Raw genomic sequence first — 26,319 nt, 5'->3', positions numbered from 1 at the left:
AAATGTGGTAGCAGATTGGTTACAGACAACTTGGAGCATTGTCAGAATCTGGAAGATAAAATTCCCTCATACACATTTGGAGCTAGATGTTAGCTGGATTAGTCTAGTAAAAACAACTGAGGCTAAATCTAGGAGAAGTCCAAGCCTGTGAATACTAAGGAAAGGGACAAACATTCTCTGCAGCATCAACTTTCCACATGTGGTTTGGATTCCAGCCCTGCTTGGCTGATAACAGAAGGCTAAAGGAAGTGGCTAAAGGAAGAATAAAGGTAGTGATTAGGGCAACTTTTAGAGAGGGTGGCCTTCCTGCCTTGACAAGGATAATATCTGCCCATTGAGGCAGCTATCACACCAGTTTTCAGGTTTTTGAGAAGGTGATAGGCCTAAACAGAAGCAAATGATCTGGACACTTTTCATTTTTCTTCTGTACAGACTAAGGAAGAAGTCAGGACCTAAAGATATTTAAAGAGGCATGGTGGCACAGTGGTTAGAGAATGCCGCATTGCAGGCTAACTCTTCATTTCACTGCCAGGAGATCGGCTCAAGGACTGAGTCAACAGTCTTCCATCCTTCTGAAGTTGTAAAAGAGGACCCAGATTGTTGGGGGCAATAATCTGACTTTGTAAACTGCTTAGAGAGTGCTGTAAAGCGAAGTGGTATATAAATCTAAGTGCTATTGCTAAAGTTCAGAACATCCAAATAATGTTCAGAAATCACTCATAGAGACATCTTTCTAATTCACTGAACTATGAGAAGAGAAGGAGGTGGAACATAGGTAGACTTGCAAGAATATGATGTTACATCCAATCTCAATCAAGATACTAAACATACTATGGAATTGATTTCATGAACTGGTTTATCTAGTGAAGCTTCTGAAACTGGCCTTTTCTGACTTGTAGTCTCTGCCCCTAAAGAATGTCAACATCAGAAACCTGGGGGAGACATCTTCATATTGGCTTCCCTCCTTTGGAATAGTGTACCCCTAGAGCAGGGGTGCCCAAACTTGTCAACTTTCAGACTTGTGGACTTCAACTCCCAGAATTCTCCAACGAGCTTTGCTGGCTGGAGAATTCTGGGAGTTGAAGTTCACAAGTTTGAAAGTTGACAAGTCTGGAGACCTCTGCCCTAGAGTGAAAATGGCTCCTTCCTTGTTATTGTTCCAGTGAGCCATTGTGATCTTGCTTATCAGAAAATCTTTGCAGGATAGTATAAACAGCTGAATGCCTCCAAATGGTGTTTTGGAGTTTGGAGAATTAGTTGACTGTGTTGTTGTAGCCAATATGAGGGGAGAGAAAATAAAATAATAAAAAAAGGAAATAGAGTCTGTTGACCTTTGTTTTCTAATCTTGCTGTCTTTGAACTGGGAAGATTTAGAGACGGCTTTATTATAGCATTTTCTCTCAACTTCCTACCAAGGTAGAAGAAATTGGTCATCAGATATTTAAAAGCCTAGATTTTAAAAATCTGTATGTGACACCAAAAGAATCAAAGGAAGCACTAGGCAAAACTTAGAGATTGCCCTATGCAATGATCCAGCCACCATCTTTATCATCTGCCAAAACAGTGGGAGGTCAAAAGAGTTTGCATGTAAAGTGTATCTTTAAATGCAAATACTGTACTATATGACTTTTGCATCCAAATGATTAAAAGAGAGGCTTAGTTGAATTTCAAAGAGCTGTTTGGAATATCTATTTCAGATTCCATCACTTGTCTCATATCTATAATTGCTAATGACTTTGAACTCTCTGAATCCAGTTCTGAGTCTGACTTGAGTTAAGAACACTTTCGTATTTTCATAATCTTGCTTTGAGATCATCTTATGATATATATGTTGCACATCCAGTACAGATATACAGGCTGTTCTAAAGGCTGAGAAAGCCTATTGTTCATTATAGTTTACAGCTATATTCCAGGGTAGTTATATTTTTCATCCTTCAGTCTCTATGTAACCCTTCAAATGATCAGTATTAATTTGCTTCTCAAATGAGAATCAGATGGAGAAAAGCTAATAAGAGAGGTGGAACAGATTAATATTCAATTGAATCCAGAACTTTTTCATTTAGGATTGATGAATAAACAGATAGAAAAAAAGCCATAAACATTTATTTCAATATATTGTTACTGTACTGTGGCAAGATTATTAAGTGCACAAAGATGGAAAGATTCAGCACCAGCTTCCATGGAGGAATGTTTGATAAAATTGACAGGACTTGCTGAGAAGACAAACTAATTTCTTTGATTAGAGAAATGACAATATTTATATTTATTGGTGGCTGTAAATTTTTGATTTTTTTGTGTACTTTTTTTTAAAGTGAACTTGTGATTTATGGTTTTATGCTTAGACAGGATAGATTATAGAAAGAAGAGACACATGATGTAATTTTAGAGAGAAAGGTTAAAATATAATTGTACTTACAACTGCTGTGAAGAATATCACAAGTCACTTTGTTATATATTTTTTCCTTTTTCCTACTTTCTTTTACACTTTTTCTTATTGCACGTTTACCTTTTTCTTTCATTTCTCTTATTCCTCTGTTCTATTTTAGTTTGTATTAATTCTTATTATTGCTGTTAAAACTCCTGTTAAAAAACTATTTTTTAAAAATAGAGAAGAAGATCAGTGCAAGCCTTCACAACTCTCCTCTTGTTTTATGATGACTGTCATGTTGCAGGCATGAAGGGTGGGGGGATGGAGGAAGGGAGTGGTAGGGGTGGAAGAGGCCATATATAGCATTTGCTCAAGCCTAAATTTGGACAGAGTTTGCTCTATTTGTGAAACGGAGGAGAAACAAGGCACACAACTTCTAAGACAAGGTATATTCATTAGAATTCATTCTAATGATCAAATTTCATTCTGCTATTAATTACTGTAAAATATTTTGCATGATTGCTTGAACTGGTGCTTGAGAACAGTTGAGCTTAGAGAACATATTTATGAGCAAGCTGTAATAAATCATTGAAAGCATTTTCAGGAAGCCTCAATATACATACCATAATTGACCAAGGAATTGTGAAATCCAATGAGTTTCATGTACTTTTTTTTCTTTCTGGTAGTTTGTATAGGACTAAAGAGATAGCATGTTTAGGGTTTTGTTTTTTTTGAAGTTGCATGCTTTTTTTAAAAAATGGAATCCTTGAGTGTTCTGATATTACTAGAAAATAGACCATGTTCTTTTCTCAGCTTTTTTGTCATATATCCATATATCCAAGAGAAATCTATTGGAGTATTTTTGTGACATTAGCTTGCAACTATTTTTCTACTCTTTGTTCCCCCTACGATAGCATGACCACCCTAGTGTAGAGATGGTTTGTTCACATTAACTTTTTTCCTCTTTGCTTCCTTGATGTAGGGGAGGCATCGGTGAGATAGCTACAATGTCAGAACCAGCGGCCACTGAGAAGAAGAAAACTCCAGCTGGTTTGAGTGGGCGAAGGGCTGTCCCACCCAATGTTTCCAATGAAGAAGAAGATGAAGTACCTGAAGTAGAGACAATTGGTGTGATACCAAGGGGATTTAAGAGAACAGGTATGACTAACCACTCAATTTGGAACTAATCAATACACCTGAGAATTTTTTCTTCACTTTCCTGTCAGCCATAAGGTTGTAAAATATAAAAATTCAGACAGAATTCAAGGGTGCGACCCCTGCTTTTTCTCTTAGTGATTAGCAAATTGCAGAATATATTGTCATGGGCTAGGGAATACACGGGATATATTCCCTTGCAGTACTGTAATACATCCTGCATGCTTGCTACCCAGATATACCCCTCTATTAGGCACTTCCATAAGGGGGGGATTTTTTGGCAGTTCAACCCATCTCCATGCCTGATCATGTATGCATTCTGGAACAGAGTTTATTTATGGTTGGCTTTGTTGCATTAGTTGAAAAAACATTGCAAAATTAGTCTTTCTTGAAATACTGCAGTGCTTCAGGGAATTCCTTTTTCCCTACTTTTGATTTGGTACCTAACAGCTTTCTTGCCCGTGTAGAGTTGTTCCTGCATTTTGAGGTTAGTGGGAGTAGACGTGATCAGGGTTTGGATTTAAAGAGTTTCTATGGAAAATGGAAACTCAGATGGTGTGGAAGGGCCCATTGTTCCCTTTACCATGCTCTTCATTTTTCTTCTCATTATTGAAGAGAAATGAAAGAGAAAACAGAGAAAAACTGTTTCCATTTGAAAGTCTCTGACCATTTTTCCCTTGAATTCTATAGTACACAAGAGACGTATAAGAACATTTCTTGTTCTTATTATTCAGATATACCCATTAAGATCATGACTTTATTATTAGGGCCAAAATGTGTCATGCAGTTTTTCTTTTCAGAAGGAAGAATAATTATCATATCATATCATATCATATCATATCATATCATATCATATCATCATTCCTCCTCCAGTCATGTTAGCTCAGGAATTCTGGGAGTTGAAGTCCACAAGTCATAACTTGCCAAATTTTCAGAAGACCCTTAATCTAGAGAAAGGGGAAAGAAGCACTAAATAACATACCACACATCTCTGTATATTCTTATTTATATACTTAATTTCTATAGCTGCCATTTCAATAAATGACTCTGGACATCACATCATAAATAACATAAAAAATAAAGCATCAAAAGGCAATACAGAACAAATATATATGGTCACTGAGTTAAACTATCACCACAGAAGTTAATATAGTGAAGAAACAAAGCCCACCACACTTTCAGACCTGGACAGGTAACCAGCTCTTCATGACCGTATGAAAGGCCAACAGGGTTGGAGTCATCCTCACCTCCGAAGAGAGAATATTTCAAAGGGCAGGGCTATGGCAAAGATGGCATGTCCCCTAGTCCCTGCCAGCTGACATGCCTTGGCTTGGCAGTAATATGCCCAACTTGCCGAATTGAATTGGACAGGTAGAAACAGCTAGGAGACAAAGATCCCTCCACTAACCCATGAAGGGCTTTAAGGTAATAACCAGCACCTTGAATTACACTGGAAACACACTGGCAGCCAATGTAGCTCACACAGTAGTGGTGTTGAACATACATGTGTTGCATATCCGACACCATTTACAGCTTGTGCAGCCATATTTTGTACTGGCTGAAGCTTTCAAATATTTTTTTAAGGGCAACCCTGTGTAGTGTGTTGTAGTAATCCAGATGGAGAAATCACAAGAACACGAGTGGCTCAGTGGTGGGATTCAATTTTGTTTTACTACCGGTTCTGTGGGCGTGGCTTGGTGGGCGTGGCAGGGGAAGGATACTGTAAAATCTCCAGTCAGAGGTGATATTTGCCAGTTCTCCAAATTACTCAAAATTTCCACTAGCGGTTCTCCAGAACTGGTCAGAACCTGCTGAATACCACCTCTGGAGTGGCTGTGATCAAAGACTCTCGGTCCAGGGATGGGTGCAAAATGATGCATAACCAGAAGGTCCTCCTAGTCATGGCTGCCACCTGGCCTTCCAACAGGACCTGTGAGTCCAGCGGATTCTCAAATTGTATACCGGCTCTCTCTGGGACAGTTTCCAGACTGTCCCATTCCACGAGAGATGGAAAAACCTTGTCCCCAGAAGGCCCTCATGTCCAAAGTTACTCATTTTTGTTTGGGTTGAGTTGACACACATTGTACCTCATCCAGGCCCCTACAGGCTCTAGGCACTGGAACAGGACAACCACAGCATTGCTCAGGTGGCCTTGGGTGGAGATGTAAGGCTGGGTACCATCAGCATATTGATGATATTGCACTCAGCAGTCTCATGTAGACATTAAATAGGAGAGAACTGGGCCCTGGGGCACTCCACAGAGCAGGGGCTGTGGGCTGGATGTCTCTCCTCTCCTGCCAGTCAACACCAACTGGAACTGATTCTAGAGGAAGAAGAAGAACCAGTGCAATACATTGCCATCCACCCCCTAATCCAGAACTGATTCAGAAGAATCAAGAAGGTCAAGGGTGGATGCACTACCCCTATCATCATCACCCTCTAAAACATAGCAGAAAAACACAGCACCGTACAAATATTTAAAATACAAAATATAGCCATGGAAATGCATAGCAAGAATTCGTTAGTAAGGATGTAAGGCAGATTAGTTTTGAAAAATAGTTCCTGAGCTGTCATTAAAAAAAGCAAAACAAAAAGACCTTTTTTTAAAAAAAAAGTTCTGAATGGCTCTTGGGATTGTTGGGACAGGACAATATTGGTAGATGCACAGGTTCAGATAGAAGAAGACAGCCTTTTCAATAGTCTGTCCATAAACTATTCAAGCTCACCACCAGCACTTTTAATATCAGAAACAAAATAGAAGCTAGTGCATCTGCTGTGTTATGGAATCATTTGCCTCTATCCGTAACTTCTACTAGCAAATGGGTGGTGGCATTCCAGGAGAAGTGTGGGTTTTTAATGCTTTTCTAAAGTAACCATATATGGAATCTATCGCACTAATTCTGATATGATAAGGTAAAGGAACGTAGTGAATTTAACTGTCATCAAATGAGAAAGCTGGAAATTTGAAAGTGAGTGAGTTAGATTGTGCTTTATGCGCAGGGGTCTTCAACCCTGGCAACTTTAAGCCAGTCGGACTTCCACTCCCAGAATTCCCCAGCCAGCTGGGAGTAGAAGTCCACCTGGCTTAAAGTTGCCAAGGTTGGAGACCCCTGCTTTATGGCATCTTCCTGCTATTTACATATTTAAAAGTTCCTGTAACTGCACATACATAGGCTTGCTAAAATGCAGTTTGCAAAATGTATGGTATGGGGCCCACTGGCATGCACACGGGCACACACGAGGGCACACACACAAACATTCATGGAAAGAACTTGTGAATGGAGCTAATCCTCGGCTTACAACCATTCACTTAATGGCCATTCGAAGTTACAATGGCACTGAAAAAAAAAGGACTTATGACCATTTGTCACTGTGATGACCATTGCAGCATCCCCGTGGTCATGTGATTTACATTCAGATGCTTGACAACCAACTCACATTTATGATGGTCGCAGTGTCCCAGGGGTCACATGAGGATCCCCTTTTGTGACCTACTGACAAGCAAAATCCATGGAGAAACCAGACTCACTTAGCACCCAACCTGAATTCCCCAACGAGTGTTAAGGAAAACAAACTAAACAGAATGTGTAGCGTAGTCAGATAGGCAGACAGGTAAATGTGTGAGATAAGTTTGTATTTTAGTTAAAACGCAGTAAAAAACAGATACGCTTGTGCTATCAAAAATATAGTTTATTCCATTAGGAATTATAGCATAGTCAAAATAAACGGTCCATTAGTCATGTATCATTTCAGTCAGTCCAGTCGGGGATACTCAATTTTCAAAGTCCGTGTTGAATAGCCAATGTCAGTTCACTTACAATAAATCAGTCCGTATTATCTCTTCTCTCCATTGAGAAATCAACACTCCTTTCTCTCCTCCGTTCCAGTAAGGAAAAACGCAGTCATCAATCCATCCAGTAATTAGGGATCATTAAGCCAGAGAGAGAGAGCTGCAATTGACTTGCTTCTTTTATGGTGCTTTTACAACCACACCCTTAATTACATTCTTGTAGTTAAAGTTACACACACTTTAACCAACAAACCATGATAACTTATTTATTATTTTTTACCCAAACCAGTTAGGGTAAACAATGTTATACCTAACATTCTCCCCTTTTGGGTAATAATAATAATATAATAATAATATAACCATTTACACCTTTAAATCATAATTGTTACAACTCTTTAAATTTTACTACACCTTGAGCTTTTGTAAACTGGTCTGCAATGTTTTCTTCCGTCATGCAGTACTCTAGTTTAATTAGACCAATTTTCACAGACTCTCTAACATTTAAGTATCTTAAATCAGTATGCTTTGATCTAGTCTTTACAGCAATATTAGTAGCTAACTGTATGGCTGCCTGGTTGTCCTCGTACACAATAATGGAATCTTTAACAGTTATACCCATGTCTAATAATAACTGTTTGTACAGAATTAAGTCAGTGCATAGTAATGACAGACATGAAAATTCTGCTTCCATCTTGGACAAGCTGATATGCTGTTGTCTGATTGACCTCCACCCTATTAGTGTCTTACCAAATAATATAGCCATCCCAGATGTTGATTTTCTAGTGTTTATGTCAGTTGCAAAACTTGCATCTGCATAGGCACTAAGAATCAAATCACCTTTTGGCTCTAGATACAATGCATGGTGCATTGTTCCTTTAAGATATCTTAAAATTCTCTTTAATGCTTGCCAATGACATTGATGTGGATCATTATTAAATCGTGCCAGCTGATTAACACTATAAGCAATATCTGGCCTTGACCAATTGCTTATATATGATAAGCTACCAATCAAAGATTGATAGATGGTCTTATCGAATTTGGGACTTTGAGCATCAGTTTGGCAAACTTCCTGACTCATTGGAGTCTTTGCCGGCTTACAAAGTTCCATTTTATACAATTTAATTAATTGGCAAATTTTATCTTCTTGAGATATTTTAAATCCATTTTTGGTTTTGTTAATTGTCAATCCTAGATACTTTTTAATTTCACCTAAATGCTTTAATTTTATCTTTTTGGCTAATAATGAAATAATCTCAGTAGCTTCATTATTGGTATTAGTAATCAAAGCAATATCATCTGTAAATAATAACAATAATGACACAGTTCCATTATTTTCTCTTTTAAACATACATGGATCAGCTAAACCAGATTTAAACCCTATATTGTTTAATTCTTTCACAATTCTTTCCATTCATAGCCAGATTGTTTCAATCCATATAGACTCTTTTTGAGTTTCCAACAATCATTGCTATTTGCTTTATTATCATTTATACCAACTGGTTTTTTCAAATATATTGTATGCTGCAATGGTGCATGTAGATAGGCAGTTTCTACGTCTAAATGGTTAACGATATAATTCTTCTTAGCTGCCCACACTAAAGCTGCTCTTAAAGTTGTAGCCTTTAAATTTGGTGCAAATACCTCATCATAATCATATGCATTTTGATTAAATCCTTGAGCTACTAACCTAGCCTTATAAGTAACTGTCCCATTATTTCCAGTCTTTACTTTGAATATCCATTTGCACCCAATGGATTTTTCTCCTGGAGGTAATTTGGTATCTTCATATACTTTCATTTCCTTTAATGAATTTAACTCTTTTTCCATTGCCTTTTGCCAATTCTCCTGACCCTTTACAGGATACATCCTAAGTTCATCTATACTAGTAGAAACTTTATTTACTTGGCAAACTATACTTGCCTGATACCTTTCAGGTGGTCTGGTTACACGTGTTGTGCGTCTAGGTATTACAGGACTTACAGGTGGACTTTCCTTTATTTCCTGTTCTTGATTATCTATCTCTTCTTGATCAATTATTTCCTCTTGTTCTGGTTCTATTTGCTCTTCGTGGACTTCTTCTTTAATTGGACTTTTCTTATAACTAGTCTTTTCTTTCTGCTTCTTGTAGGGTTCTATAATTACATCATTATCTGAATCTTGCTCTAATCTATTCCATCCTATATGTTCTAGGAATTGTGCACTAGCACTGCAGTATACTCTAGATGTACCTTGTTCCCAGAATCTATAAGATCTATGGTTTGATTGATATCCAACAAAAAATAATCTTTTAGCTCTATGCTGTCCTTTGTTTCTGAGTTGTGTAGGGATATGCACCCATGCTGGTGCACCAAATGTGTGAATGTAACTTAAATTAGGTTTTCTACCATGCCACAGTGTGAATGGTAATTCAACTGTTGTTGAATTAACAACATTATTTAATGTGTGATTACCACACATTATAGCTTCTCCCCACAAATTGTCAGGTAATCCTGAATCAGACAACATAGTCCGTCCCATTGATTGCAGTGTTTGGCCTCGTCTCTCTATAAAGGCATTATGTTGAGGCCTATATGGTGCAGACTTTTTATGTTGAATACCTGCCATCCTAAGTCTACTCTGGAATTTATTATTTGTAAATTCCGCACCATTATCTGTTATAGGAGTTACTAATTTCTTTTTAGTTTTTCTCTCTGCAAATTTTAACCAATTAAAGAAATTTAGATACGTTTCAGTTTTTCTCTTCATTAGAAAACAGAAACCATACCTAGAATAGTGGTCCATTATGCTTAATATGTATTGAGCACCACCTACACTTGGTTTTTTAGGACCTATTATATCGGCAAATACTACCTCTAAAGGCTCTTTGGTAGTAAATCCATCAACTCTATTTGCCGGTATGACTTTGCTTTTGCTTTGATTGCAAGCAGAACATTGCAAATACTTATTACAAGGTTTCAAACTTATTCCTTTAGATAGTTGAACAGTTCTCTTAATCATTTTAAAATTTAAATGACCTAGCCGTCGGTGTAACAAGTGAATACATTCATCATGAGGTTTCTTATTATCATAAACCGTGTTAGCCACCTCTAAACCATTATCATTTAACACATACAATTCACCTCTTAAAGATGCAGTAATTTTCTTACCTTCTTTTTCAATTAAGCAAGCATCTCCCCTAAAGGTAACTACGTATCCTAATCTAACCAACATTCTAACTGAAAGCAAATTAAATTTAAGTTGAGGTACATATAACATTTTTACGTTCTCTTTTATACAAGAACAATGTGCAATACCTTCACCTTTTGCTTTCATTTTCCAGCCGTTTGCCAATTAGATATGCTGTGAACTCATGGACATTTTTACAAATTTTTTGTTATCATTTGTTATACAGTGGGATGCTCCACTGTCAACCACCCATAAATTATTTTTCACAACTCCATTACTATACATGGCTAACTCAAAATTTTTATTTTTTCTTTGATGACTTCCAGTATTCTGACTTGCATTCTGGCGCTTTGCTTTCTTACAAAATCTTGCCAAATGTCCTCTTCCTCCACAATTAAAACACTTTTTAATTGCGTATGCAGTAGGTGCATTATCTTCCTTTTGAGGTTGCTCCCTCCTTAACTGATCTCTTTCAAGCCTTCTTCTGGCCTCTTCAATCAATCTGCCAGTGATATCAGTTAAAGTTAGGCTTTCTTTAGGTAAAATTTCAAGGGAAGTTACTTAATCATCAAAACTTTCGTCTAATGAAGATAGAATTATGTAGACCTGGTGTAGTTCAGAGAAAATAAGCTCCTTCTCGTGCAGTTCTTGAAAAATGCTTTTCATAGTATTCAAATGACTCAGCATATCACCATTCTTTTGGAGATGCGTCCGGAAAAGCTTCCGTGTTAGATTTATGTGAGCACCAACGTTATCTTGGACATAAATCCTCTTCAGTTTTTGCCAACATCCAACAGCTGTTTGCTCTCCGCGTATATGAACAAGTTGCTGATCAGATAGTGTTAGTCCTATGATGCAAAGAGCTTGTTCATTTTTCTGTTTAAAGTCTTCTATCTTTTGACTATCTTCCTCATTTTCAGTATCCCATTCCTCTACGTTTGGTGGGTTTTCAATTATGTTCCACAGACCTTCTCTTCGTAGAAGTAGACTACATTTCATAGACCATGAAACATAGTTTGTTCCATCCAGCTTGGATATAAGGGACAAACTTTGTAGACTGACTTGTGCCATGTTTCAATATATGGATATAAAACTATAATTAATAAAAAACACAGCTGTCTGTTTACTGTAACGTGTAACAACACAAAATCTCACTTTTTACATAAACCTGTTTTTTATCCTAGTTAAACTGACTTTGCAGTCTCTGGGCCCATAACCAGTGTTAAGCCTGAATTCCCCAACGAGTGTTAAGGAAAACAAACTAAACAGAATGTGTAGTGTAGTCAGATAGGCAGACAGGTAAATGTGTGAGATAAGTTTGTATTTTAGTTAAAACGCAGTAAAAAACAGATACGCTTGTGCTATCAAAAATATAGTTTATTCCATTAGGAATTATAGCATAGTCAAAATAAACGGTCCATTAGTCATGTATCATTTCAGTCAGTCCAGTCGGGGATACTCAATTTGCAAAGTCCGTGTTGAATAGCCAATGTCAGTTCACTTACAATAAATCAGTCCGTATTATCTCTTCTCTCCGTTGAGAAATCAACACTCCTTTCTCTCCTCCGTTCCAGTAAGGAAAAATGCAGTCATCAATCCATCCAGTAATTAGGGATCATTAAGCCAGAGAGAGAGAGCTGCAATTGACTTGCTTCTTTTATGGTGCTTTTACAACCACACCCTTAATTACATTCTTGTAGTTAAAGTTACACACACTTTAACCAACAAACCATGATAACTTATTTATTATTTTTTACCCAAACCAGTTAGGGTAAACAATGTTATCCCTAACAACTAATTGAACAACTGCAGTGATTCACTTAACAGCGGTGGCAAGAAAAGTTGTAAAATGGGGCAAAACTCACTTAACAAATTTCTTATGTAGCGACATAAATTTTGTGCTCATTTCAGAGGTGGTATTCAGCAGGTTGTGACCAGTTCTGGAGAACTGGTAGCGGAAATTTTGAGTAGTTCAGAGAACCGGCAAATGCCACCTCTGACTGGAGATTTTACAGTATCCTTCCCCTTCCATGCCCACCAAGCCACGCCTACAGAACTGGTAGTAAAAAAAAATTGAATCCCACCACTGGCTCAATTGTGGTCGCAAATTGAGGACTCTGTAATCAGGATCTATAGGAGCAAGGTAGAACAGAGAGGAGAGGTAAAGACAGAAAATGGAAGGATGAGGTTACCAGATTAACTGGTTATACTACATAAGGTAATACAGGTCTGAGACCCGTTGTCTCCCAATTGCCCCGAGAAGCAGATGAAATGGAAGATTAACACGGCAGCAGACCCAGCCACAACAGGCTATCTGGAGACATGGAGCAATATGACCTTTGTCCACTGGCAACAGCAATAAAATTGAGTGATAGTTACCAGTTGGAAGGAATTGGACTTAGGAATTGGAACTAAGCGATCCAGGTCAGAAACAAAGCGAAGGAGCACTTGAAAATGCAGCAAAGCCAAGAGGTTGGAAAGATAAAAAGTTGCAGCCCAGTCCTGAAGACCCTTATAGTCCTTTTATCTAGGCGAGGTTAATGAACCAGCCTCAATGACTGGAGCCAATCCAAAGGGTGAGGATACTTCATTGCTAGGAAAGCATTTCAGGCAATAATAGATACAGTTCGCAGAAGCATGCGACAGATTTGAGTCAGGCTTTTTGGAGATACTTAAGAATCACATTAACAAAACGTTTTCATTTGGAGCACCTCAGAAACACTGCCCTTTTTTATTTTTATTTTGTAACTGGTTGTTGGCTATTTCATTAGAACATCTCTCATATCATCTCGTGACTTATTTTGCATCCCCAGAAGGTTCCACCGTAATTTTATAGGTCTCTATATCTTTACCTTAAAGGTCCTGATGTATTCGTAATTATGATAGCTAGTGAATACCATTCATATTTATGCTCCTTTTAAAGTAAAGAACTTGAGATTGAAGATAGTCTACCTAAAATTGAGCAACAGTATATAATAATACCCAAGGTTCAGAGGTGGTATCCAGCAGGTTCTGACCAGTTCTGGAGAACCGCTAGTGGAAATTTTGAGTACTTCGGAGAACCGGCAAATACCACCTCTGACTGGAGATTTTACAGTATCCTTCCCCTGCCATGCCCACCAAACCGGTAGTAAAAATTTTTGAATCCCACTGCTGACAAGGTTATATATCTGAACTTTGGCTGTTCCATACAATTTTCAAAGCTAAGGTTATAGATAAACTTGCTATTCAAAAAAATTGTATTTCATTAACATTAATTTTTTAAAAAATAGCATCAAAGGTGATTGCAATGTTTTTAGAGGAGTGGAGGAGGGTTTTTTGGTGTGTGTGTGTGCTCTATTTGAGAGAAAAACTCATCCTTTGATAGCTCTATGTATTTGGATTGGGAGCATTTTTTTTTTCACTGATGCCAACCTACTACAAATAGCCTATTATTTCTTTAAACCTGTAAATTAATGCTAAAATTCCCTAAAATGATTTTTTCAGTTTTAATGTCTTGGAAGAAGAAGCCTTCAAAATTAGCTGTCCATTTGCTATTTCAATAGAGGGTTAAGAAAACAGCCCTTGTCTCCAAACAGAATTGTCAACCCTTCAGATTGTGCAGTTCAATCCGTTTTCATTTTGCTTAACATGACTCTGATCAGTATTTTTCGTCATTCATTTGTTCTATGTTTAATACCCTCAAACTTTTCTAAGTGTGCTTTGTGAGTTTTCACTGTTGTGCATGTGCATATGCATTGGCAGACACACATATAACATTCAGAGATCATTTCAAGCATGGCTATCATCATTCTGGTAGAAATCCTAGGAGGAGTTCCTCACATAAATTAACAACAATCTTGTCAGGGTTGTTGTAAATTGGCTGCTGGCACATGTACAAGAGAGTGAAGTGAACAGATGGTCCGGGTATGAAGAATCAGTGGGGGGCGTACTATTAAAGAGAACCTGTTGCCATGGAGATGTGGCCTCTCACAGGGAGTTGGTCCATTGGGAAAACTGTGCTGAATGCATTCTTGATATGCTCGATGAGCTCCAGGTTCTTTTGTCCAAGGAACTGGTTAACATGTCAAGGTCAGGTGGCTCATGGACAGCCAGGGACACAGCACATGAGTTTTTTCTTAGAGCTATTGACACACTGTTATGTACCAGTGAAAATAGATGACATGCTTTTCTAGAATTTTTGCTGGTGTTCCGGGCAAATTTAGATGTTTGGGAATTGCTGTGGATAAATGAGGCAGGAGGGGAAGGAAGTCTTTATGTGTAGGTCAATTCTTTAGATACAGTTCAGTCCTCCTGCTTCTGTTAGAACAGGGTTGTCAAACTTGCAGCCCGCAGGCCAGATGTGTTACACGCTGGCCACGCCCACACCAGGTTCAGCGAAGGGGACGACATGAGTTTGATACCCCTGTGCTAGAATGTATGAAGGGGATTTCCATCAATAATCTTTGTTTAAAGAATTCTTACCTCTTGACTATCATAACATGACATTTGCAAATTTAATAGAAAGGAGAAATATTTCATATTCTAAAATATAATCACTTTTTTTCTGTAATGGGATAATGCTCATAGATTAAAGTGAACGTTCTCTTTGGAAAGAATATAGGAGAAGGCAAAAAATATTTTTCCTTCAGAACTCTATGTGGGCAGGGTTTCTTGTGGCAACTAATGGATCCACACTCAGAGCAACCGGGGTCATTCGGCTAATTAGTTCCTAAAATATTGTTTGTTAAAAAAAAAAAAAGACCTTAGCACTCTGCCTGCATTATTGTGAAATTCATGTACAGTTGAAGGCAGATTAATCATTACATTTTGAGGTTATGTGATGAAAGTTCTCGGATGCCAGGGTGTTCAGTGTGACATGAAAATCAGCAGAAATATTTGTGGTTTGTTTGCAACGTCAGCAGAAGTATTAAGAAATTTGTAACCCGTGAAGCCCTAATTCTGCTTCAAAAAAAAAAAAAAAGACAAATGAATAGGAAAATATAAGAACATAAGAATAATCAGGCCATCAATACCCATCTTTATCCAGCATTAATAAATATGATGCTAGCAGTAATATTACAAAACCAACTAGGTCGTATATCTAAATAAAGTAATTTTGCTTGTACAACAGCCCAGAATTTCAGATACTCCTGGAGCGCTCGTAATGGTACAAACATTTTCCTGTTCAATTGTTCTTGTGAAACTGAATTTGGGAGGTGTGTTGCTCATAACCTTCAGATAATATTGAATCTCCAAGATTAGTAGTCCTGTATAAGAACTGTCCATAAATCTATCCAACTCCCCCATTTAAAAATATCCAAATTAGCAGCCAGCACTACGTCTTTTGATAATGTATCACAGACATTGTTGCTGTATTTCCTTATGTCTGCTCCAGGGGTGGGCTGTTGTGGGTTTGCCTGGGTTCAAGCGATCCTCTAGCTAAGATTCTGTGCAATTCAACGAACCCACAAATCTTACTCCTGGCTGGCCCTGCCCACCCTGCCCCTCCCCTCCCACGAGTCCCTACATGGCCTGTTTTGGATGACAGGGCCCGCATGGAGGCCTCCTGGAAGTTCCGGAAGGCTGGAAACGGAGGTCCTCCGGAGCCTGGAGAGGGCGAAAACGGTCCCCTCGCTGTGGTACAGGAGGTCGACTAGGCCAGGCCCCACCCATCAACCAGGCAGAGAACTGGTTGCTGATATTTAGAAGCCCACTCACGGTCTGCTCTAAATCTCTTTCTAATCAACTTTATTAGATGATTGCTGATCCTTGTATTTTGAGGGCAAAGTGATTCACTTTGTCCATGTCACACATAAATTTATACACCTCCTCAATTGTGGCTCTACCATCATTTTTCCCACCTAACAGTCCCAAACTTTCTAGCATTTTCTCATGGTAAAGGAACTTGAGCCTTCTGACAACTTTGGTTGACCTCCTCTACACTATTTGCAGCTGCTTTATTTCCTTCTTCAAATAATAATGAGATGCAGTTGCTCAATAGCTTTATACAAGGGCATTACAGATGCAGAGATACAATGGAGAGGTTTAAATTCATTACAAGGTTGGCGGCTTTATTTCCATTTTCCTTCTTACGTGATTCCTAGGTTCGAATTGGCTGCACACTGAGTTGTCACTAAAATCTCCATTATGATTCCCTAAATCTTTGGGATATTAGTTATAAATAGCATATAAACTATTAGATCTTGGGGAGAAGGGTTCACAGTTTTACATTTACTTGTATTAAATTTCATTTGCAATTTGGTTGACCAATCACCCAGTTACAATATATTCTTCTGGAGTCCTTCTAGCCACATTGGGTTTTTACTGCATCAGCAGTGTACTATCGTCCACAAATTTGGCTCACTACTTATGACTAAGTCAAGAATATTTACAAGTAACTTTAAGCAAGATCCCAAAATAAATCCCTGAAGCACATCATTTCTTTCTTCTGTCTTTTGAGAAAATTGCCCATATATTCCTCATCTTTGCTTTCTTTTTTTTCCAGCCAGATCTGTGTCTTTAGAATGTCACTGTGTATTCATATTTAACAGAATTTTGCATTTTTACACATATAGAATAGAACAGAATAGAATAGAGAATAGAATAGAATAGAATAACAGAGTTGGATGGGACCTTGGAGGTCTTCTAGTCCAACCCCCTGCTTAGGCAAGAAACTCTATACCATTTCAGACAAACGGCTGTCCAATCTCTTCTTAAAAACTTTCAGTTTGGAGTATTCACAACTTGTTCTGACCCAAGCCTCGTTCAAATCAAACAAATGCAAAACAGGCATAAAAGCAAAAACCTTTTTAATGTGTCTCTGTGAATTCCGTTCATTCATAGTAAAAGGCTATTAAAACTAACTGTCCCAGATAAGAGCAAGCCCTGTCAAGGTTGTGCAAGGCTGCCAAGAACACAAGATAAATTGCCAGGAAATATTCAAAGCCAAAAGTTTCCGAAAACAAACCAGGATAGACCGAACTTCCATGATAACTTGAAGTGGAAGAACTACTTTGCTTCCTGCAAAGAATCCCACCTCTGAGGGCTGGCTTTTATCCCTTAAAGGAAGGGGCCATCACCTTGCAGCCTTACTCCCAAGTTGCCTGTGCTGCTGCAGCTGCTCTTTCCTTTGAGCAGCCCTGCGCGGACACACACTGGGCACAGGCTCCTCGGGGTCCTCTGCATCACTGCTGCCAGACTCCACAAGCTCCGAAGGCAGCACCCCACTCTCTGATAGTCCTGGCCCCATCCCTGCAACACACGCAGGCCCCTCATCTGAGTCCTTGCTCTCAGAGACCTCAACTGTCTGCACCTGCTGCTGACGAACCACAACACAACTTCTCAAGGCAAGTTTTGTTCCACTGATCAATTGTTCTAACTGTCAGGAAATCTCTCCTTAGTTCTAGGTTGCTTCTCTCCTTGATTAGTTTCCATTCATTGCTTCTTGTCCTGCCATCAGGTGCTTTGGAGAACAGCTTGACTCCCTCTTCTTTGTGGCAACCCCTGAGATGTTGGAAGAGTACTATCATGTCACCCTTAGTCCTTCTTTTCATTCACAGAGTCTCCCTTCACCCTCTCCTCACTATATTCCATACATGGACCGCAAAAATCCAGAGGACCAGATTTTCAGAAAACTTTGTCTCCTGCCAACTAGTGGCAGATTTATGTAGCTTGAGGAGCATCATGTGAGAGAGACTTGGGATGCTGTGCCAGGGTGAGGAGGGGTGGAGAAGTTGCTTTCTAGACATAAAATCCTAGGGCTATACCTGGTACTCCTTCTCCTACCGCACTCCTATGTATTTTCAAGTATAAATCAGAGTGTAGCCTTGGTATTAGCAACCGAGGTTTTAAATTGGAGATATTTTGACGTAATTGAGGATGACCATGCTCCAGGAAAATAAAGGGCTCCTGTTCTCTTGAGATTTGATTCATATACTACTTGAGGCAGCAGAACACAGTTTAAATTACATTTTGGCAGGGTGGAAATATCTACTGGGAATATGTGTTATAAAACCCAAACCAGCTTGCAACGTGGGTTTATTAGAATGATACTAGGTGATTAATCCTTTGGGAGCTACTGTCCTGAGGTTCTTTAGTCTGTCTAAAGACGAGCCTTATTAAAGTGTTTTTGCAATGGCCAATGACATAAAGAGCGGTATATTTTCCTAGACTAACCACAGGACTCTGCTTCAACATTACAATAAGGGCGCTCAGCTGTTGAATTAAAATTTAATTTGGAAGTGGTAGGATTGCCTCCAGGCTGCATTATCTGTCTTCAAAGGGTCTGCATCATTGATGAGGCTTCCTTTAAGGTCAGAAGTCTGGTGTCCTGTAGTTGGGAATGGGAAAAGCTGAGAAGAGCTGTTAATAAGGACTGCAGCAGTTATACTAGATAAATCAGCAGTTCCTGTAGCTTTTAAGAACCCTCCCCCACTTCCCCACTCCCAAATATATTTTGTTTGTGCTTGTTCTTGTGGAAAACAGGTCTGGCAAAATTTGTTTCCAATAGAAGAGAGTATGTCACAGGGTTGAACTGTGGAGTCCCTGGTGCTGTCTGAGCTTGCTTGGTTGTTGACTTGCAGACTTGGTTGTTGACTTACCTGACTAGAAAACATAAAGTAATGTTATCTAGATAACATCTACAAGCCAACAATCAAGATCAGGGAACACCAAGGACCTCATAAAAAGCATGTGTGTACAATTTCACATGTATTCACTGGCCAAAGTTGCAGAAACTGGTTGTGTAGTTTTGCTTGCTCCCACCCTGTGTCATGAGGTTTAGAAATTTGCTACATCATTCGCTCTTCAAAATAAAACTTCAGATCTTATGATTTCTTCCAACATCACAGGGCAGTCACTTGGAAGAACATTTGTCAACTGTGTGTCTAAGTAAAAAGACAATGAAACTGAGAGGTTTTTGTTCAAAACAGAATTTTGGAAACCTCCTAATATTAAATTAAAGGCATGATATGAACACTCATTAAGCCAGAGAACATTTTAAAGAATGTGGGGTCTACAGCCACGTCAATAAATAAAATATCCTTTTCAAGCCAGGATCATATTTTCAGCCAAACAAAAAGAAATATCCAAATAGCAGCTAATGTATATCATGTGTGAATGCTGAACGTCTCTTTAAAAGAACACCAAGAAGAAAAGTAATGCTCACTGTTCCAAACTACAGGGCCTGACACAACATCCAAATAACTTAAACAGTCATGATAAATATGTTTATTGAATGCTGTTTTTAAATATTAAACAAGGTGGAAAAGTAACTTCTTTTTCAAATATGTAAAAACATATATTATAGATCATAAGAAACTGAGCACTGCTGGAATTCTTAATTTATACTGGTATTTCAATCATATATATTATCTGAGATGCTCCCTTTGTTGTATAGTAAATGAGAATAAATGCATGGCTCATTGCTAAACTCAGCTCAATTTAGTTTTGATTGTTTATGACATAGATCTTCACAATGTTGCAAGCATAATATATTACCATGTTTCTCACATAATAAGGCCGGGCCTTATTTTTTTTTGAGCCCCGAAAAAACGGCTAGGCCGTCTTTTCGGGGGGTGACTTAATTCCCCCCCTTGCATCCTCGCCAACAGCCGCTCCTAACGGGTGATCATGGCGAAGCGCAGAGAGCTCCCTACTCCCATCTTTGCTGCAGACACCTTTGGCACCTGCCGCTGTTGCTTTCCCTTCTGCCCATTCAGCCACCACGTTTGGAGCTGGCGCTTCCGTGTTTGGAGTGCCGCCGCCATTTGGAGCTCCAAACGCGGAAGTGGCAGCTCCAAACATGACGGCGGGCGATCTTTTTATTTTGGTCCGCGCGAAGTTCAGAGCGAGCAAGAGAGGGAGACTGCGATGCCTCCATCTGAGATGGCAACCTCACTAGTGGATCACAACGTGGCTGGAAGCCCAAATCGGCAGGATACGATGACAATCTTTTTGGAGCGAGAGGAAAGGGAGAGAAGAGTTGCGAGGTGTAATTTGCAGGAGGAAGTGGGTGTACCCCACGGCAGGGAGCCCAAGGAAGAAGGGCCGGTAGGCAACGGAGAGCATCCCGTAGCTCCGGAAGCAGCCTAGAGACGCGCCCGAGAAGAGGCGCAGATGCTGCCTTGTAGTCCCCAAACCAACTCCAAACGCGAATGTGTTCCAAACGCGAAGCCGGTCGCTAAAGAGCCAGAAAGCAGCAAGGGCGCCAGGTGGAAAGGACAGGGTCACGATCACACAGAGATGCCCAGAGAGCGGAGCGCACATAACTAAAGGCGGCGCACGCAGTTGTTTTGGGGACTACAAGGCAGCATCTGCGCCGTCTCTAGGCTGCTTCCGGAGCTACGGGACGCTCTCCGTTGCCTACCAGCCCTTCTTCCTTGGGCTCCCTGCCGTGGGGTACACCCACTTCCTCCTGCAAATTACGCCTCGCAACTCTTCTCTCCCTTTCCTTTCACTCCAAAAAGATTGCCATCGTATCCCGCCGATTCGGGCTTCCAGCCACGTTGTGATCCACTAGTGAGGTTGCCATCTCGGATGGAGGCATCACAGTCTCCCTCTCTTGCTCGCTCTGAACTTCGCGCAGACCAAAATAAAAAGATCGCCCGCCGTCATGTTTGGAGCTGCCACTTCCACGTTTGGAGCTCCAAATGGCGGCGGCACTCCAAACACGGAAGCGCCAGCTCCAAACGTGGCAGCAGAATGGGCAGAAGGGAAAGCAACAGCAGCGGGTGCCAAAGGTGTCTGCAGCAAAGGTGTTTGGTGGGAGTAGGGAGCTCCCCGCGCTTCGCCATGATCGCCCGTTAGGAGCGGCTGGTGGCGAGGAATTCCTGCCCGCCGGGCGCTCCTAACGGCAAGTCTCCCGCCCTCCCCCCTTATTTTGCATATTTTAAGATAGGCCTAAATTTGGGGGGAGGGGCTTAATTTGATTTTATGCCCCCAAAACATGCTGGGCCTTCCTATTGGTGGAGGCCGTATTGTTGGAGAAACACGGTAGTTGAATATGAAAAAATAAATAAGTTAAAATAGACGTAGCAAGTCCAAAACTGACAAATTCCAAACTAAATATAATATCCCATAACACCAGTTTCCTGGCATTTAATTTGTATTACTTCAATCAATGGTAGAGCGGGAAAATAATCATAATAGTTAACTGTCATGTCCCTTGGCTCAGACTTTTAATAATGTAGGAAGTTATCACAAAATTGGTAGCTTGATTGGCTTATTTTATTCTTTAACAAGTCAAGGGTGGGGTTTTTCTGTCTTAAAACAAAGGATAATTTAGGAAATAAAGGGGAGGATCCTGTTTGTCTACTCTAAAATGAGAAAAGCATAGATTTCCACCTTTTCTCACAAGGTAGTTACTCAAATTTATCCTCAGATATTTGAGAAAAATTCTTTACCTCTCAATCCAATAGTCTGTTCAAATGCAAAGAAATTGCCAACTAACATAAGTATGAATTTTCTGTGAAATACATTAAGCAAATCGAATGAATTGTGCGGAAATGGCTGTGCTAGCTTTAAAATATGTTTTCTATTTCTGTTTACTTGAAGATATTCTGGAAGTCCAAGCAGTCCAGGTATTCAGCCGTGAATATGAAATTAATAAGAAGGAGCACCACACAGACAAATACTACAATTTCAAACTGATTGTGCGCCGAGGACAGACTTTCCACATTCAGATTACGTTCACTCGTGCATACAATCCAGAGAAGGACCAATTCTGGATTGAATACCTTATAGGTAAGTGACAACTAGTGCCTCTTCTTGTTCTTGTCTCTCTTTTTATCTTGGAAAAGCAGTGGCAAAACAGTGTAAGGGTCGTTTATCATGCAAATCCTGCAGATGTATATTTTGTCACAATATCTCAGACAGGTACTTAAACACTTCTCCCTTGCTTCTGGGAACATCCATAACACACAAGTGCACTGAGGGAAAAAACGGGCAAAGGGAGTGTAGGAACATGTAATTATGCTTTAAAGCAGGCACAGGTATTTGGTAGTTGGAGACGTATATAGAGATATATGTCTATATCTATATATATTTACTACATCTTTTGTGTCTTTATATGTCTGCAATGGTTCCAACGTAGCAGAAGAATCACATTTGTAAATTATGGAGTTTTGAGAAATTTTGGTAATGAAATTTTGGGGAAGAAGCCTCTAACAGTAATTTAAAAATGGTGGTACATGCAGTTTACAGGCTGCAAGCTTGATTTGGGGTTATCTCCTAAATCAGTGCTTTTTAAACACTCAATACCCACCCAGGGATTCAGGAAACCAAAATTACTTGCCAGAGATTGAAGTTGTATGCAAACATTCTCATTATAATTCATTTGTTAAAAATAGTCTTTTTTAATAAAAAATATTTATGTTCATATCTAATAATAGCTGAGGAACCCAGAGCAGGATGGAACCCATTAAATGGCTGACATAATTGTGTGTTTTCGCCAGGGTAGAGGTGGGGGTGATTATTTCATTATTTTACTATTTTTATTTTTTATTATTTTCATTTCTTTTATATTGTGTTTTTATTTCCTGCAAGCTGCCTTGAGTCGCCGTGAGCGAGTAGGTGGCAATATAAAATTTCCAAATGAATGATTAAATAAAATATGTTTAATATTGTTATTTTTACATTATTCAATAAATAGGTATCATATACGTGGATTATTTTAATTTTTAATATGGTGAATATTGATAACATATAAGCTCTACAAATCAAAGCTCTTTGTGGTCCGCCATAATTTTTAAAAGTGGTGAATGGAAAAGCAAAATTTTAAGAAATACTGCCTCAGATGTTCAATGCATGAGCAAAAGCAAAAAACAAACCCCTCCCCCAAACATTTTTCCAAGCTTGTGGGGAATGGGGGGAGGAGGACAGAGAGAAATGGACCTCAGGCTGTGGATGTGTACTTGTAATGAATATCTGCAGGAGGGCCAGGTATGGTGCCAAGATGGATCAGAAAGCATTAAGTAAAGTCAGAGATGGCAACCTTTCCAGGCATTGCAGGCTATGGTTTGATTGCACCGGGTGCTCGCCTGCCTATTTATTTATGTATATGGTATGTGTAAGGTTGAAGATCTTTTGAAATTTTCAGCACACAGTTACTGAATTGGTGATATTCTGAGTCTCCTGGACTTTATTATTTATTTATTATTGGAATCTTACAGTGCTACAGAGCTCAGAAATAAAGAAAAGGCCAGACAGCAAATAAGATCTAAAACAAACAAACAAAAATGTGTCCTTAAAAATCAAGATGTGAACATCTGTAGCATCAGAATATTTCTAATATTCAACTGTAGTCTGCCTTCCTGTCATTTAAATTCATTCTTCTGTCTCCTGCACTGTAGAATGATGTCTTGGCTCTCTTGTGGATGATATTATCTGAAGTATCTTTCAAGTTTCACAACGGTATTATCAAATCCCCATAAATAAAATTCTCTAAGACAGAGCTGTTAAACTCACGGCCTGTGGACCAGATGCATCACGTGCCGGCCACGCCCATGCCCAGTTTAACAAAGGGGAAAAAAGTTGTGATACATCATGTGACACTGCCATGATGATGCGAGTTTAACACCCCTGCTCTAAGACAAGGCTTCATCTGGGCTGCAAAATTCCAGGTGACTGCCAGATGGGAGCAAAGAATTAGAAATTTCTTTATACAGCAATATCTCAAAAATATTGCAGTTTGGTTCGAGACCATCCCAATAAAGCAAATGTTGCAATAGCGCGAGTCACAGCAATTTTTTTTTGTTTCCCAGTGCACATAAAAGTTATATTTACACATAGTCTATTAAATGTGCAATAGCACTATGCTTTAAAAAAATCAATGTACATGCCTTAATTAAAAAGTACTTCGTTGCTAAAAATGCTAATCACCCTCTGAGCCTCACTGAATTATAATCTTTCTGTTGATAGAGGGTCTTGTAAAAAAACCGCAGTATCTGTGAAGCGGAATAAAGTGAAGCGTTAGAAAATGAGGTATGCTTGTATTCCTTTGCTGCCATCTGGTGATTGTAAAATATTTGGGGGCCTAGCTATGGCACACCTAATTTCTCTCCCTTCCTTGATTGTAAAATGTTTGGGGGCCTAGCTATGGCACACCTAATTTCTCTCCCTTCCTTGATTGTAAAATATTTGGGGGCCTAGCTACGGCACACCTAATTTCTCTCCCTTCCATGTTCAGAAAAGAGGAGGAAAGAACAGCCAACAGCAATTGCTGTTTGAGTCTTCAAAGTCATTCAGTACATGCTAAGGAGGACTTGGTTGTCACAGAAACAGTAAATGATGGCTTCTCTCCTCACTGCATTGTTCTCAAGATGTTTTGAGAACATTCTCTTGATGATCTACCCTACAGGCCTCGCAGAGATCAACGAAAGACTGCAACTATCTAAGGCAGCCTTTGTCAACCTTTTTGCCCTGGAGGGACCCCTGCATAAAGATAACAAAAATACAAAAACTTCACAATCCAGTTCACTTCTAACTGCACAATCCATATTTTACAAAGTGGCATGCTGGCAACTGAATAATGGCACTGTAAGAAAAAAAATATCCATCTGGTTCAGTCCCAAGAAAGATACTGGGAGAAAGATACTGGAAACATGGAGGCTGATTGGAAAAAAGCTTTAATGATGAACAGAACCACCAAACACATGGTTCTGGTGAAGCAGACAAAATGGAGTTGAGAGTGAGCTTTGCACTTGAGCTTCCTGTTCCTGTGCAAGAACATGTATTCTATTGGCCGTTGTCAGACTCCCATGGGGCCAAGTAGGAGTCATAGCTGGTTCTATAGGTAAAGTACAAATCCTAGGTGCTTGTGTAAGCTATGTTTGGTTGAAGTTTTGACTGCTCTGAGGGTGATGCAAAAATTCCTATTGTAGCTTAATGGCTTTGTCCTGTATTGGATCATGAGTGATGACTGTTTTTAATCCTACTATTCTGCCTTTGTTTCAAAATATCCTGTCTTAAATGGATTAACATATCTGCATTTCTAAAAGCTGGCCTCAGTATCTGCTGGAACTATTAAGAAAAGTGGGGGGAGTGCTTTCTGCCTCTAAAAAAACACGTTCCTTCATTTCTCATTTAGGGAAAGATAATAATCTGCCTTTTTTAATACTTCTCAAAATATTTCATTCTTCAAGGAGGGGGTGGAGTTACCATCTCATAAAGTAAATATTATTTATGGACTAACGGTCCTGTTAACAGTCAGTTTGATGATTGTTGGTTCAAAACTGGGGGGCTATGACTTCTATTCCCGCCTAAGACACAAAGCCAGTTTGGGTGACTGGGGCAGTCACTCATTCTCAGCTCTAGCAAGAAGGTCAAATGGCAAATCACTACCAAAATCTTGTCCTAAAACTGAATGGACTTGTCCAAGCAGTTGCTGGGAATCAAGATTGAATTGAGGATTAATAAAGCCATTCTTCTGTTAGGATTAACCACTTTTATAATTTTATATGTTAATTTTTGAGCAATCTAAATTGAGCAGTGCATGCGCAAATTTCCTGCCCTTAAACCCAATTTTTCCTTGCTCACTTTCCTAACATTTGGGTGGCCCGGTTCCTAACAGGCCACGGACTGGTACCCATCCACAAACAGGGGGGCTGGATACCTCTGCTTTAGAGATGTGCTCAAGCAGGGCACAAAGAAATGACATTTCTCTAATTTGTCTGTAACCATCATTATGCTGACACTGATGAAGGAAATTCCATTTAACAGTCATGAATAAAAGCTATTTATATTTCTGCTTTCCATGAATTAGTCTGATATATTCATGGCTACATTTTATGGGAGTCATTACCATGTATTCATAGCAATTTTATGATGCTTTCTGTAAAGTTTTTCCTCAGACTGAATCGAT

The 26,319-nt window shown here is 39.3% G+C and overlaps 1 protein-coding gene across 1 annotated transcript in view; it reads left to right on the top strand.

Moving 5' to 3' along the window:
* The first annotated feature begins 2,700 nt into the window (after positions 1–2,700).
* The window catches only part of F13A1 (coagulation factor XIII A chain), a 116,905-nt gene continuing 93,286 nt past the window's right edge, over positions 2,701–26,319 (top strand). Inside the window, exons 1-3 of the mRNA XM_026676654.2 lie at positions 2,701–2,814; positions 3,351–3,526; positions 22,014–22,202. Of these exons, the coding sequence (XP_026532439.1) occupies positions 3,376–3,526; positions 22,014–22,202 (340 nt within the window). The 5' untranslated portion in view covers positions 2,701–2,814; positions 3,351–3,375. The remainder of the gene's footprint in view (positions 2,815–3,350; positions 3,527–22,013; positions 22,203–26,319) is intronic.

This window comes from Notechis scutatus, chromosome 3 (genome assembly GCF_049901735.1).
Source record: "Notechis scutatus isolate UNSWTSFEM ecotype Mainland chromosome 3, rNotScu1.2, whole genome shotgun sequence".
Taxonomy (NCBI): Eukaryota; Metazoa; Chordata; class Lepidosauria; order Squamata; family Elapidae; genus Notechis; species Notechis scutatus.
This window is presented reverse-complemented; position numbering and strand designations above follow the sequence as displayed.